Raw genomic sequence first — 15950 nt, 5'->3', positions numbered from 1 at the left:
TCTGTGTGTTGAATCCGGTGTAATCGCTGAAGGATCAGTGTCTGGAGTGATGGACGGCCGGAGGTACAACAGAGCAGTGAGACTACACAAGCTGGTCTATGAAGCACTTATGAGGCTTGCATGGAAAAACTTCCTTCCATGGCTAGAAGAAAACCATGCAAGGGACCTTCACCATCTGGATGAAACACTGAAGAACATCACAAACTTTCGCATCAGTGTGTCGCAGGGATCCTTCGAAAAGCTCTTGGATAATGAATCTTGCACACTTACCCTGAAGCTCTTTCAAGTTTATCTTGAGACCCTCAGAAATGAACAACTCTCAGCATTCTGGATGTCATACTTGGACATGGTCGAGACCATGCTGGCCCTGGTTCGAGCTTCAAGAGAAGGCAACTGGATGCTTCACCTAGGAGCAATCCGACAGATGATACCATGGTGTTTTGCCTATGACAAGGTCAACTATGCCCGATACCTAACCTATTACTATGCCACAATGTCTCGGCTGCCCATAGAACACCCAGAGGTCCATGAATACTTCATGCAAGGTGGCTTTTCGGTCCAGATCGGTAGCAAGAATCCTTTTGGACGAATTCCTGTGGACCAGACCATTGAAGAGACAATCAACAAAGACACCCAGACACCAGGGGGCACAAAAGGCTTCAGCCTCAAAGTTGGAGCTGTTTCCAGGTTCTACCTGACATCAGAGTACCGCAGTATGTACTTGAGGCAGCTGAGGGCCCTGGTAGGCCAACAATATACTGACTTTAGCCATTCAGACCTACAGGTGTCTAGGATTAGAAGAGATGAAGCCGATGTCCAATCTTTCGTTCAACTGCTGGAGACAGGTTGGGTGAACCCCTTCAACAAAGAGCATAATGGTGAACTTATCAGTTTGTCAACAGCGACTGTAGCACCACCAGATGTAGCCAAAGACCTTCAAGGGGCATACAGTATAGGAGAGGATGCATATCAAACATTCAAGGATGAGCGTTTGGGTACCGATAAGCCAACTACATTGTTTCATGACAAGATGACGAAGAACAAACTTAAAACGTTCTCTAACATCCAAATGAAGACACGCAGACAAGGTCTTGGCAAGGAGGTAATTTTGAAGGCTGACAGAAACCTATTTGGCCAGATGATACTTGTAGCTGAGAACAGAAAGCTACAAATGAGTGATGTCTTGACTCATCCCCTGGGTCCATTGCCATGGGCACTTGCCAATGGTGATGGGTCTATCCGCAAGACCAACAAGGCTGCCCTCGCAAGGGAGTTGGAGAGGAATGCTCGTCCTGCAGAAGTGATCCCCGAGCCCTCTGCAACCATCATTGATGGGATGAGCCTGGTTCAGAAACTGAAGGGAAACAATGCAACATTTGGCCAGCTAGCAGGCACAGCAATGAGTCGCGCTATCCATGAGGGTGCTAAGAGCAAGCGCATTGATATTGTCTTTGACGTCTACAAGGAGACATCCATCAAAGATACAGAAAGAGTCAACAGATATGAAGGCACAGGGATCCATTTCAAGAACATTCAACATGGGCACAACATCCAGCAGTGGAAAAAGCTTCTAAGTAGTTCCTCCAACAAGGCAAGTCTCATAAAGTTTCTGGTAGAAGAATGGAAGGCGAAACACCACAGGGAGAAGCTTGAGGAGAAGGAGCTGTATGTCACATGTGAGCAGCTCTGCTTTAAGATCACCAAAGAACAGTGGGAAGAGGCTGCTGACCTTAAGTCAAATCAAGAAGAAGCAGACACACGCCTCCTTCTCCATGCTCTTCATGCAGCAGAATCTGGTTACAAGTCGGTCATCATCACTTCGGAGGATACTGATGTCATGGTCCTGTGTCTGGGCATGTGCCACAAAATCCCATCCCACCTGTTCCAGAAATGCGGTACACAGAACCGGACAAGATTCCTGGATATCACCACTCTGAGCCGAACATTGGGAGGCAGCGTATGTGATTCATTGATTGGTATGCATGCATTTACAGGCTGTGACACCGTCAGTGCATTCGCTGGCCGTGGGAAGATGACGACACTCAAGCAGTTGAAGATGAACAAGACATACCAGGATGCCTTTCAGGAAGTTGGTCGTTCATGGGAAGTGTCTACCGAACTTTTTGAGAAGTTACAGGAAATCACCTGCCACATGTACCTGCCAACTACCCAAACAACTGAGGTAAACAGGCTCCGTTATCAGCTGTTCTGTGCCAGACGTGGAGTGGTAGAGTCAAGTCAACTCCCTCCTTGCCAGGACTGCCTTTTCATGCATGCACTGCGTGCAAACTACCAGGCTGCGATCTGGAGGAGAAGTCTGCAGAGCCAGCCATGGGTTGCAAACCCAACAGACTGCGGTTGGATGATAGATAACGACGGAAAGCTTGTTGTCAAGTGGATGCAAGGGGCACCAGCACCAGAAGCTATTATACAGCTACTGTCCTGCAAGTGTGTGCGGTCATGTGAACTTCCTCAGTGTACTTGCCTCAGCAATGGCCTGAAGTGCACAGACATGTGCAGATTACAGACATGCCAGAACAAGGGTACTGAAGACGAGCCAGTAGAACAACAGTCAGATTCAGAGTCCGATGTTGAAGATATTATGGAGTAACATATATATATATATATATATATATATATATATATATATATATATATATATATATATATATATATATATATATATATATATATATATATATGCACATGACATGTTCAGTGTGTATTTACATAACTTGGATTAAATTTTGTTACAAATACTACATCTAGTCACTCCGGGTGGTACCGATATCGTCATATTTGGTTCTTGGCTCATGCTAAAATTCCTGTGGAACACCTAAAGGGTTAACAGTTTTTAAAAATGAGTTTTGAACAGCTTGAGGGGTGTAGTTTGCAAAATGGGGTAATTTATGGGTGGTTTCTGTTATGTAAGCCCCTTAAAGTGACTTCAGAAGTGACTTGGTCCTTTGAAAAGTGGGTTTTGCTGTAAATGTGAAAAATTGCGCATAAAACTATAAGCCCTATTACGTCGTAAAACAATAAGGTTTCATTTTCAAAATGATGCCAATATGAAGTAAACATGTGGGGAGTGTAAATTAATAACTATTATGGGGGGTATCAGTATTTTTGTAAAAAGCAGAGAATTTCAAAGTTAAAAAATTGCCGATTTTTCCAAAATTTCCGAATATTTAGCATTTTTTTATATAGAAAGGTAAAATATATTGACTCCCATTTAGCACTGACGTGAAGTACAATATGTCACGAGAAAACAATCTCAGAATGGCTTGGATAGGTGAAAGCGTTCCAAAGTTATTAGCCCATGAAGTGGCACAGGTCAGATTGGCTTAGGCACTTGGGTACAAATAGGCCTAGGGCTGAAGGGGTTAATAAGCTACGTATATGTAAGGGCTATCATATCAAAAAATAAACTACAGACATGCATCTACCTAAAAATACCAAAGAGAATTAGTCACTCCGCTTGGTACCGATATCGTCAAATTTGGTTCTTGGCTCATGGACTATGCAGGAAATAGAAAAAAATCCAGCTCAACGAGGTGGTGAAAAAGCAAAGTCTTGGTACTTTATTCACTTCATATCAAAAAATAGAGGATAAAACAACAGCACAATATAATTAAAAACACTATCTACGCGTTTCTGGTGACATAGCACCCTTAGTCATGAAGTCCTTTAGCTCTGCCCTTTCCTTTTTAGGCGACAAAATATTGTGCGGCAGTATTTTGAGTATGGCATTTGTGTGGGATTATGGGATTATCATTCATTACGTCCTACTTCTGGCACTCACCGGAGCGCAATGAACGCCAGCAACACAGGGGTGCTCTTCTGGGACTGAGGACAGGGTAGGTTGTTAGCATCCGGGGTCCTTAATTTTGGTTCTCATCAGCAACTTTTCTTGAAGCACTGCTCACTGTAGTTTTTTCTACTCTGGCTCTTGTAATGTCAGAGTCTAGAGAAGACCGTACTTGTCCATCGGCACAGCCCAAACTAGTCACTTATGCATGCTTAGCTTGTAATAATAAGTTTTCCACTGAGCAATCTGTAGCCTATTGTACTTCTTATAGTAGTCCCTCCCTGCTTATACCTGTTCAGGGGGGACCTCTGTAATGTCAGTAGAGTACAGTGCTGCCTTTTTTGGCTCGTGATTTAACCTAGTCAGTAGCTGAACTAACCAGACTGTCCAGGATACTGGTTACCGTTAAGGAGTGCTTGCCAATGGCGACTGCCGCCCTTTGACTTCCGACCGTCGCTCTGAGTGAGTCTGACCCTCCTGCCATGCAACATCAGTATGGCCTGTCTCGGCCGAGATCCAAACTGCTTTCATTTACCTCATCCTCCAGGTCTCCCTCTCAGGGAAGTTGTCCAAGATCTTACTCCCCCTCTCAAGAAGTAAACTCTCTACCAACACTCGGACTATAGTTCCAGCTCAGAATCTGTTAGACCCTAATCAGAAGGGGAAGTTGAGGGAGATGGTGGAAAGTCTGTCATCTGTTGACTCATCTCCAGGGGTGATGTCATATGACCCCATCCCTCAAATGAAATCGGTTTCTTTCGGAGAGTCAAGCGCGTGGCTAGGTCTTTTTCTAACTGCGAGGAATTTGGGGAAGTCCTTCAGAAGGCATGGGAACACTCTGACAGGCGTTTTCAGAAACACTGTCATATGGAGGCATTATACCCTTTTCCAGCAGATGGCAGACGGTGAAACACACTCTTTTATCTCGCCTATCTAGGACAACTACCTTACCTCTGGCTGAAGTAGTGTCACTTAGAAACCCCACATAGACGTATAGTCTATTGCTAAATCCTCATTTGAACCAGTGGGCTTTTGCCTCTTTCTTGCTTTCACTGCTACTTGGGTATCCAAGGCAGTTATTTTTTGGGCAAAACATTTACAATGCAGTGTTCTGGCTGGTTCTCAGGAAGCGGAGATAGCTGGTATTGCTGATCACATGGTGCAGGCAGATATTTATTTTTAGCATTGTTAGATGTGGCTGAATGCTCTGCCCAGGCGGCAAGCAATTGTATAGCCATTCATCATCTCTTATGGCTCGAAGTATGGAGAGCAGATTTGGCTCTTACAGGTTTACCCTTCCAGGGTTCTTTCCTGTTTGATACTAAATTGGACAAGATCATTGCTGATGCCACGGTCAACAGAAAGGCCCTGCTTTGCCAGGCCAGCCATCCATTTCGAAGACTAGGGACTTTGCAGTTCCGCGTCTTTCTTTGGTTTCCAGCACTGAAGAATTCCGTCTGTCAGGTCAGACACAATCTCCCAGAGGTCAGGGAGATCATCCTTTAAATCTACTCCCACCGGGATTTCCCTTGGTTCAGGTGGAAAGCCCTCTGTTTCCAGAGGCAGAAGGGGGCGTTAACATTATCTGACCAGCAGCCCCCCGCTGGGAGATTCTACCCAGGTGGGTGGCCACCTCTTCAGGAAAGCATGGCTAGGGGTAGTCGGTGATATATGGGTCAGAGATGTCATCTCTTCTGGCTACATTGGAATTTGTGTCTCTTCTGTGAGATCACTTTTTCAATTCAGTTTCAATCAAGCTATAGCATCCCTGCTTCACGCAAGAGTAATCGTGAAGGTTCCTCATTCAAAACTCTTCAGAGGGTTCTACTCAAACCTATTCGTCATCCATCAAAAGGATGATTCTTCATGACCCTTTCCAGATCTAAAACAACTTAACAAATGAGTACACCTGCGTCACTTCAGGATGGAGTCGCTCCGGTCAGTCGTGGCATCCATGGGGTTTCTGTCCTCGATAGATTTCAGGATGCCTATTTTCATGTACCTATCCTTCTGGCTCATCGATTTTCTTCGCTTTGCAGTCAACCAAGATCACTTTCAGTTTAGGACCCTATATGTTGTCCTGGCAACCTCGCCCAAGGTGTTTTGCAAAGGTTTTGGCCCCAGTTATGACTTTACTCCAGACCAGGGAGGGGTGCAGGTAATACCCTACCTGGATGATATTTGGGTCACAGCACCTTCCTTTTCAAAGAAAATGGAAAGTTTGCAGATTATTTTAGATTTACTGGAACAATTCGGATGCATTGTCAACAGAGCAGTTATTGTTAATTCCAACACAACAGCTTCAGTTTCTAGGGATGATATTCAACATCGTTCTGGCGTCAAACTTCCTTCCAGCGTAGAAGAGGCTAACTCTGCAGTCCTCTGTCCAAATTCTGACATGGCCAGAGAGACATTCTCTCTGGTTTTGCATGGGAGTCTTGGGGAAGATGGTAGCAACGTTTGAGGCAGTACCGTTTGCACAATTTCATTCAAGGCCCCTAAAGAACACACTGTTGGTCTGTTGGGACAGGTCTATACAATCTTAAGACTATCTAGTAATCCTTCTGTTTTGCTGTTGCTAGTCTTTCAGGTGATGTCGTCCCTATTGATCCAGGGTCGCTCCTTCCCCATCCAGTGTTAGGTTCTGACCATGGATGCCAGCCTTATTGGATGGGGGGTGCCATCTGCCATCACTTGCCAGTTCAGTCATCATGTAACAGTCAGGAGAGACTCCATCCGATCAATGTATTTGAACTCAGAGCCTCCTGTTTGGCTTTTTCTACATTGGCAACACCTGGTTCTAGGATTGACCATCATGATCCAGTCGGACAATGCCATGTTAGTGGCTTATATTAACTGTTAAGGCGGGTCATGGAGTCTATTCGCCATGTCAGAGGAGGTGGAGAAAATGAAATGGGCAGATGACAGGGTTCCTCTGATCTCGGTGGTTCATATACTCGGAGTGTACAACTGGGTGGAGACTTGTTGAACAGCCAGCAGGTAGAGGCAGGGAGAGTGGGCTCTACACCCAGAGGTGTTCAACCAGATTTGTCGTCAGTGGGGCACATCAGATGTAGATCTGTTGTCATCCAAACTAAACCACAATGTACCAAGATTGGTCGCAAAAACTCTGGATCTTCAGGCCGTCACAGCCGACGCATTGGCAGTTCCCTGGTGCCAGTTCTCCCTTCCTTACCTATTTACTCCTTTTACCTCTTCTGCCCAGACAACTCAAGAAAGTCAATTTAAGGGGATTCCAGCTATCCTCATCGCACCAAACTGGCCTGGTAGGTCCAGGTACGTGGATGTGATCAACCTTTTGGCAGATGTCCCTTGGACTCTTCCTCAACGTCCAGATCTTCTGTCCTTTCTTCCCGCTGAATTTGCAATTGCTTAATTTAACGGCATGACTGTTAAAGCCGCGATTCTGAGGGAAGCAGATTTATTAGAATCAGTCATCCAAACCATGATCGGGACATGAAAGCCCTCTTTGCACTTGAAAGATCTACTTTCCTTTGTCTGCCTGTACTGCTCTCCTTCTTGCAGTCGGGATTGGAGTCAGAGTTGGCGCTTAATTCTCTTAAGGGACAGGTGTCCGCCTTGGCTGTTTTATTTCAGATAGATGTGGCCTCTAGACCTCAGGTCAGGACCTTTCTTCAGGGGGTAGCGCATGCTTAGACCACTTGATCGGGCCCCACTTAGTTCGTAGTTGGTTCTTTAGAACCCTTCAGAGAGATTTTTTTCCTTATAGCCATCACATCTATTAAGAGTGTATCGGGGTTTGGGGCTCTTTCTTGTTGAGCTCCTTACCTTATCCTGCACCAAGACCAGGTAGTGTTGAGACCTATTCCATCCTTCCTCCCCAACGTGGTTTTGGCTTTTCACCTTAACTAGGACATTCTTGCCTTCCTCTTGCCCTGCACCTTCTCATCCAATCTAGAAGGCTCTGCGTAAATTAGTTTAACCCCTTTCTGTCATTGGACGTACTATTCCGTCCATGTGGGGTGGGCCCTACTTCCCAAGGACGGAATAGTACGTCCAGCGCGATCAGCCGCGCTCACGGGGGGATCGCGGCCGGGTGTCAGCTGACATCAGGCACTATGTGCCAGGAGCGGTCACGGACCGCCCCCGGCACATTAACTCCTGGCACACTGCGATCAAACATGATCGCAGTGTTCCGGCGATATAGGGAAGCATCGCGCAGGGAGGCGGCTCCCTGCCGGCTTCCCTGAGACGATTGGTACAAGGCGATGTGCTCACCTTGTACCAAGCGTCTCCTCCCTGCACGCTCCGGATCCAAAATGGCCACGGGGATGCATCCGGGTCCTGCAGGGAGGTTGCTTCACAGCGCCTGCTCAGAGCAGGCGCCGGGAAGCCTGGAGCTGTGCAAGTCAGATCGCCGATCTGACACAGTGCACAGCAAAGTGTCAGATCGGTGATCTGTCACTTTACTGTGATGCCCCCCTCCCCCTGGGGAAAAGTAAAAATGTAAATTAAAAAAAAAAAATCCTAACTAAATAATAATAAAAAAAATATTGTTCCAATAAATACATTCCTTAAGCTAAATAAACAAAAAAAAATAAAAGTACACATATTTAGTATTGCCGCATCTGTAACGACCCGACCTATAAAACTGTCCCACTAGTTAACCCCTTCAGTGAACACCGTAAAAAAAAAAACGAGGCAAAAAACAACGCTTTATCATATCGCCGAACAAAAAGTGGAATAGCACGCGATGAAAAAGACAGAAATAAATAACCATGGTACCGCTGAAAACGTCATCTTGTCCCACAAAAAACGAGCCGCCATACAGCATCATCAGCGAAAAAATAAAAAAAGTTATAGTCCTCAAAATAAAGCGATGCAAAAATAATTATTTTTTCTATAAAAGTTTTTATCGTATAAAAGCGCCAAAACTTAAAAAAATGATATAAATGAGGTATCGCTGTAATCGTACTGACCTGAAAAATAAAACTGCTCTATCCATTTTACCAAACGCGGAATGGTATAAACGCCCCCCCCCCCCCAAAAAAAAATAAATAAATTCATGACTACCTGGTTTTCGGTCATTCTGCCTCACAAAAATCGGAATAAAAAGCAATCAAAAAATGTCACGTGCCTGAAAATGTTACCAATAAAAACGTCAACTCGTCCCACAAAAAACAAGACCTCACATGACTCTGTGGATCAAAATATGGAAAAATTATAGCACTCAAAATGTGGTAACGCAAAAAAACATTTTTTGCAATAAAAAGCGTCTTTTAGTGTGTGACGGCTGCCAATCAAAAATCCCCTAGAAAACGCGCTATAAATAGTAAATCAAACCCCCCTTCATGACCCCCTTAGTTGCAAAAAAATTAAAAAATGTATTTATTTCCATTTTCCCATTAGAGTTAGGGCTAGGGTTAGGGTTGGGGCTAGGGTTAAGGCTTCAGTTAGGGTTAGGGTTGGGGCTAAAGTTAGGGTTAGGGTTTGGATTACATTTACGGTTGGGATTAGGGCTAGGGGTGTGTCAGGGTTAGGGGTGTGGTTAGGGTTACAGTTGAGATTAGGGTTAGGGGTGTGTTTGGATTAGGGTTTCAGTTATAATTGGGGGGGGGGGGGTTTCCACTGTTTAGGCACATCAGGGGCTCTCCAAATGCGACATTGCGTCCGATCTCAATTCCAGCCAATTCTGCGTTGAAAAAGTAAAACAGTGCTCCTTCCCTTCCGAGCTCTCCCATGCGCACAAACAGGGGTTTACCCCAACATATGGGGTATCGGCGTACTCAGGACACATTGCACAACAACTTTTGGGGTCCAATTTCGCCTGTTACCCTTGGGAAAATACAAAACTGGGGGCTAAAAAATAATTTTTGTGAAAAAAAAAAAAATAAATTATTTTCACGGCTCTGCGTTATAAACTGTAGTGAAACACTTGGGGGTTCAAAGCTCTCACAACACATCTAGATGAGTTCCTTAGGGGGTCTATTTTCCAAAATGGTGTCACTTGTGGGGGGTTTCAATGTTTAGGCACATCAGTGGCTCTCCAAACGCAACATGGCATCCCATCTCAATTCCAGTCAATTTTGCATTGAAAAGTCAAATGGCGCTCCTTCCCTTCCGAGCTCTGCCATGCGCCTAACCAGTGGTTTACCCCCACATATGAGGTATCAGCGTACTCAGAACAAATTGGACAACAACTTTTGGGGTCCAATTTCTTCTCTTACCCTTGAGAAAATAAAAAAATTGGGGGCGAAAAAATCATTTTTGTGAAAAAATATGATTTTTTATTTTTACGGCACTGCATTATAAACTTCTGTGAAGCACTGGGTGGGTCAAAGTCCTCACCACACATCTAGATAGGTTCCTTAGGGGGTCTACTTTCCAAAATGGTGTCACTTGTTGGGGGTTTCAATGTTTAGGCACATCAGGGGCTCTCCAAACACAACATGGCGTCCCATCTCAATTCCAGTCAATTTTGCATTGAAAAGTCAAACGGCGCTCCTTCCCTTCCGAGCTCTCTCTTGCGCCCAAACAGTGGTTTACCCCCACATATGGGGTATCGGCGTACTCAGGACAAATTGTACAACTTTTGGTGTCCATTTTCTGTTACCCTTGGTAAAATAAAACAAATTGGAGCTGAAGTAAATTTTTTGTATAAAAAAGTTAAATGTTCATTTTTATTTAAACATTCCAAAAATTCCTGTGAAACACCTGAAGGGTTAATAAACTTCTTGAATGGGGTTTTGAGCGCCTTGAGGGGTGCAGTTTTTAGAATAGTGTCACACTTGGGTATTTTCCATCATATAGACCCCTCAAATTGACTTCAAATGAGATGTGGTCCCTAAAAAAATGGTGTTGTAAAAATGAGAAATTGCTGGTCAACTTTTAACCCTTATAACTCCCTAACAAAAAAAAAATTTGGTTCCAAAATTGTGCTGATGTAAAGTAGACATGTGGGAAATGTTACTTATTAAGTATTTTGTGTGACATATCGCTGTGATTTAATTGTATAAAAATTAAAAGTTGGAAAATTGCAAAATTTTCTAAAGTTTCGCCAAATTTCCGTTTTTTTTCACAAATAAACGCAGGTAATATCAAAGAAACTTTACCACTATCATGAAATACAATATGTCACAAGAAAATAATGTCAGAATCACCGGGATCCGTTAAAGCGCTCCAGAGTTATAACCTCATAAAGGGACAGTGGTCAGAATTGTAAAAATTGGCCCAGTCATTAACGTGCAAGCCACCCTTGGGGGTAAAGGGGTTAAAAGGTATGATTCCTTGTTTGTCGTACTAGAATTCCCTCTTAAGGGCTTGGCCGCCTCTAAGGCAACTGTTGCTCGTCATATTGCAACGGCCATCATTCATGCCTATAAGGCAAAGTCCACAGCGCCTCCTTTTAGGTTTAAGGCACACTCTATTGCGTCGGGGGCTTACTGAGCAGTTTGCCACCAGGCATCGGTCCTGCAATTCAGTAAATCAACTACTTGGTCATCAGTATACATTTCCAATTTTACAGGGTCTACACCTTTGCTTTTTCAGATGCAAGTCTTGGCAGGAAGGATTTTGTAGGCAGCAATTGCTCAGGCTTCTTCCTAAGTCTAAGTTCACACTTGCGTACCGGGGCTTTGCGGAGGGCTGCGTACGTCCTCCGCTAAGCCCCACCTACTTCGGCATTCTTCAGCAACAAGTTGCATTTTGTGCGGACGACGGGGACGTCAAAACCACGCATCCTCATACATCTGCATGTCCTGCGTACCCAATGTTAAAGAAAAGATGGGTACGCAGGATGCATGCGGAAGTAGGCGGGGCTTAGCAGAGGAAGTACGCAGCCCTGGTACGCAAGTGTGAACCCTAAGTGAGTGGAGAATTTGTTAATGTATTGTTTATTTTCCCATCCCAGGGACAGCTTTAGGACATCACAAGGTTCTCTGCTTCCTCCAATGAAGCGACCTAGAAATTAAGATTTTTGGTACTCACCGTAAAATCTGTTTATCATCAGTCTTGGGGTTTACAGCACCCACCCTTAGTTGCTCGGTTGGGCATGCATTTATGCGGTTTTCCTCTCCCCAGTGTAACTGGATTAGTTTTCCAAATGCTTTTAATGTTGTTTTGCTACTCCTACTGCTTTCTCACTAAACTGAATGAGTCTGAGGCTAGCAGGTTAGTTATAGTCTGCTGTGGGGGAGACCATTTTAATTTAGAATATAATAATAGTGACAGCTTCCAGGGGGCAGCAGTTTATATCCCATGGTTCTGTGTTCCCCAATGAAGACTACCAAGAAAAAGATTTTACGGTGAGTACCAAAAATCTTTTTTAGCTGGACATACAGCTGGAGGCTTTTTCCTATTAAATATTTAGCAGTTCATAGGTAAGTAGTTTTGTCTCACTGAGGTTTGAAGTTAACTTTCATTGGCATGGTAGCACTTTCATGTCTGTGATGCTGTGATCAGGGCTACAAAATGGTTTGGCCACAGTTAGATCTATTCTTTCTTTTATTGTGTGCCTATGGGAATTCATCCTTGTTTTAAGCTTTTGTCATGTCTCCCCTACTTACAGATCCCAGCTGGACATTTGGTACATATAATTAGGTACACCACAGTAGCAACCACTGAGGACTCTCAACTGTTATGTGTTTTATACATGTTTTTTACATTTGTGACTTTTCCCTAAATATTGTGTCCAATTAATCAAAGCTTTTACAGGTAAAAATCTTTACGAAACCCTATAATGTTGGCGCAATTCGAGGCTGCAGTAAAATTTTGTTACTTTTGGTGTTCTTCGCCATTTTCACCTAGCTCCAACAAAGTGGAACAGTGACATGGCGACTACCACTCATCAAATTTGTGATGAGCAACTGCGCTCTCTATGCCACAAATCTTACTCCAGCTATGACTGCAGTAGGATTTGTGGTGACGCACACACAGAGGGGTATCCATTTTCATGAATCGGGGGCCTCTGACTGCAGCACATATATCCTCATTCAGATCAGCAAGAACAATGCTTGCCTAGATGAAGTAGACCCTTTGTTACCAGATCACCGGTGTTAAGCCAGGTTCACATTACGTTTTAGTCGTCCATTAGACGGACTACATTACACCGCGGCATAACGCGGTGTAACGTAGTCCGTTAACGCCGCCATTTAGTTAAATGTCGGACGCATCGCTAGCAATGTGCCGTCATTGAGTGACGGACCCTCGGACGCGGGCTGCAGCGTTTCCGGGTCCGTCACTGCTAGCGCAGATAGAGCATCTGCTAGCTCTATCTGCGCTAGCGGTATGACAAGTTGGCACTTGCGTTAACAGCAGCCTGTTAACGCATGTGATGAATGGGCTGCTGTTAACGCAGTGTGAACCTGGCCTTATTCAAAGTGTTTGACTCCAGGTTTCTGGCTTAAACACTTTGATATATCTATCTCAAGCAAAATTTAACGTTTGTCACCGTTTTTGTCTTGACAGCAAAGAAGAAGCAAAAAAACCTGAAGTGAAGAAATTTGACAAGAAAAAAGGTTTCTCTTATTATTTCGGATTTTTTTTTTAGCTTTCTCACTCCAACAGCATAATATTGTGATTGTTTTATTAATGTTTTATACACATTTCAGAAGTCTCCATAGACTCCAGACTTCAAAGGATACATTCTGAAATTAAAAACGCTTTAAAAATTGACCACCAGGTATGTTGTGCATTTAGGATTTCAAAGTTTGTTTTGCTATACAATATAATGCTGTCTTTGTAAAGTAAAATCTTTAATATAAAAGTTTGGTCTTTTTAAAAAGTTATTGAAGGCAAAAAAATATCCTGAAAATTTCTAATCCTATTCATTCTTTTACAGCTTTGTACATCATAGTTTTGATTCAAGAAGTTGGAAAGCGTTAAACTCTGTCCATATAACTTTCTTTATTCCGCTTAATCCCTGTTTACCTCTTCTTATCCTGCAGTGTGTAAATATGTGTGGCCTGTAACAAATGGATTGAAATAGAAACAAATCTATAAAATTTGCCCTAGCTGTTCTTTACAACTTCATTGATCAACTTTAACTTGTTCCTGGGCAACACAGAAAAATCAACATTGTTGTAGGTTGCCAATTCAAGCTTTGCTACATATATTGTCATTAAGCTTATTTTGTGGGTATGGCCAGTGCCATCGCCAGATCAGCAGGGTAGTGTTACTTAGCCCTCAACTGCCAGGATCGATGCTAGAGCAGATCCTGATAGTTTAACCCTGAAAATGCAGCATTCAGTAGCACCCATGACTTCTAGATGAATAGACTGAGGGTGAACCCCTCTGTCACTCATCGGCAGAGGAATTGCAGTGTATTTATTATATGAGCGACTGAGCTCATTGAAGATAAAGTCCCCTAAAATGAAAATTTAAAATACAACGTTTCACTCCTCAACATTATTGATCTTGTGATTTCCGTAATTCCATAGACGTTTTAATGATATTCAAATTATGAAAAAACGGGTACCGTATAAAGCATGGACATCTGCATGCGATACTCATACTTGATAATGAATAAATGAAGTTATTCAAAACATCCCAATTTATTCAGTATCAAGTAGGATCATCACTTGCATAAATACACTCCTTGGAATGATATCAATGAGGTTAATAATGGTAAACTGAGAAATGTTCTGTGACGCTGAATGCACTTGGGCACAGAAATTGTCAAGATCCGCTGCTGGCAGCTCTTTGTAATTGTAAATCAATGGTTTTACAAGGTATGCTTGATGTTAGATGACAAGTCTGGGGATACTGCAGGCCTTGACAGTATGTTTTAACCATGCAAGCTATTCACAGAAGAAAGAGTAACTTGCAGCATAGTGTTGTCATGTTAAAAAGCTTCTCCTGGGATGCTTTAGAGAAACGGCCATACTAGTTACATAGTTACATAGTTATTAAGGTTGAAGGAAGACTGTAAGTCCATCTAGTTCAACCCATAGCCTAACCTAACATGCCCTAACATGTTGATCCAGGGGAAGGCAAAAAAACCCCATGTGGCAAAGAGTAACTCCACCATGGGGAAAAAAATTCCTTCCCGACTCCACATACGGCAATCAGACTAGTTCCCTGGATCAACGCCTTATCAAGGAATCTAATATATATACCCTGTAATATTATACTTTTCCAGAAAGGTATCCAGTCCCCTCTTAAATTGAAGCAATGAGTCACTCATTACAACATCATACGGCAGAGAGTTCCATAGTCTCACTGCTCTTACAGTAAAGAATCCGCGTCTGTTATTATGCTTAAACCTTCTTTCCTCCAGACGTAGAGGATGCCCCCTTGTCCCTGTCTCAGGTCTATGATTAAAAAGATCATCAGAAAGGTCTTTGTACTGTCCCCTCATATATTTATACATTAAAATAAGATCACCCCTTAGTCTTCGTTTTTCCAAACTAAATAGCCCCAAGTGTAATAACCTATCTTGGTATGGCAGACCCCCCAGTCCTCTAATAACCTTGGTCGCTCTTCTCTGCACCCGCTCCAGTTCAGCTATGTCTTTCTTATACACCGGAGACCAGAACTGTGCACAGTATTCTAAGTGTGGTCGAACTAGTGACTTGTATAGAGGTAAAATTATGTTCTCCTCATGAGCATCTATGCCTCTTTTAATACATCCCATTATTTTATTTGCCTTTGTAGCAGCTGCCTGACACTGGCCACTGAATATGAGTTTGTCATCCACCCATACACCCAGGTCTTTTTCATTGACGGTTTTGCCCAAAGTTTTAGAATTAAGCACATAGTTATACATCTTATTACTTCTACCCAAGTGCATGACCTTACATTTATCCCCATTAAAGCTCATTTGCCATTTATCAGCCAAAGCTTCTAGTTTACATAAATCATCCTGTAATATAAAATTGTCCTCCCCTGTATTGATTACCCTGCAGAGTTTAGTGTCATCTGCAAATATTGAAATTCTACTCTGAATGCCCCCTACAAGGTCATTAATAAATATGTTAAAAAGAAGAGGGCCCAATACTGACCCCTGTGGTACCCCACTGCTAACCGTGACCCAGTCCGAGTGTGCTCCATTAATAACCACCCTTTGTTTCCTATCCCTGAGCCAGCTCTCAACCCACTTACACATATTTTCCCCTATCCCCATTACTCTCATTTTATGTAACAACCTTTTGTGTGGCACCGT

General features: G+C 43.3%; 1 protein-coding gene across 9 annotated transcripts in view; it reads left to right on the top strand.

Moving 5' to 3' along the window:
* Positions 1-15950, top strand: part of PSIP1 (PC4 and SRSF1 interacting protein 1) — a 243462-nt gene that overhangs the window by 198138 nt on the left and 29374 nt on the right. For all 9 annotated transcript variants that reach the window (XM_077249249.1, XM_077249254.1, XM_077249248.1 and 6 more), the window contains 2 exons: positions 13256-13305; positions 13399-13469. In XM_077249249.1, coding sequence (XP_077105364.1) covers positions 13256-13305; positions 13399-13469 — 121 coding nt within the window. The remainder of the gene's footprint in view (positions 1-13255; positions 13306-13398; positions 13470-15950) is intronic.

This window comes from Ranitomeya variabilis, chromosome 1 (assembly GCF_051348905.1).
Source record: "Ranitomeya variabilis isolate aRanVar5 chromosome 1, aRanVar5.hap1, whole genome shotgun sequence".
Taxonomy (NCBI): domain Eukaryota; kingdom Metazoa; phylum Chordata; class Amphibia; order Anura; family Dendrobatidae; genus Ranitomeya; species Ranitomeya variabilis.
Note: the sequence above shows the minus strand (reverse complement) of the source record. Positions and strands in the feature narration are given on the sequence as shown.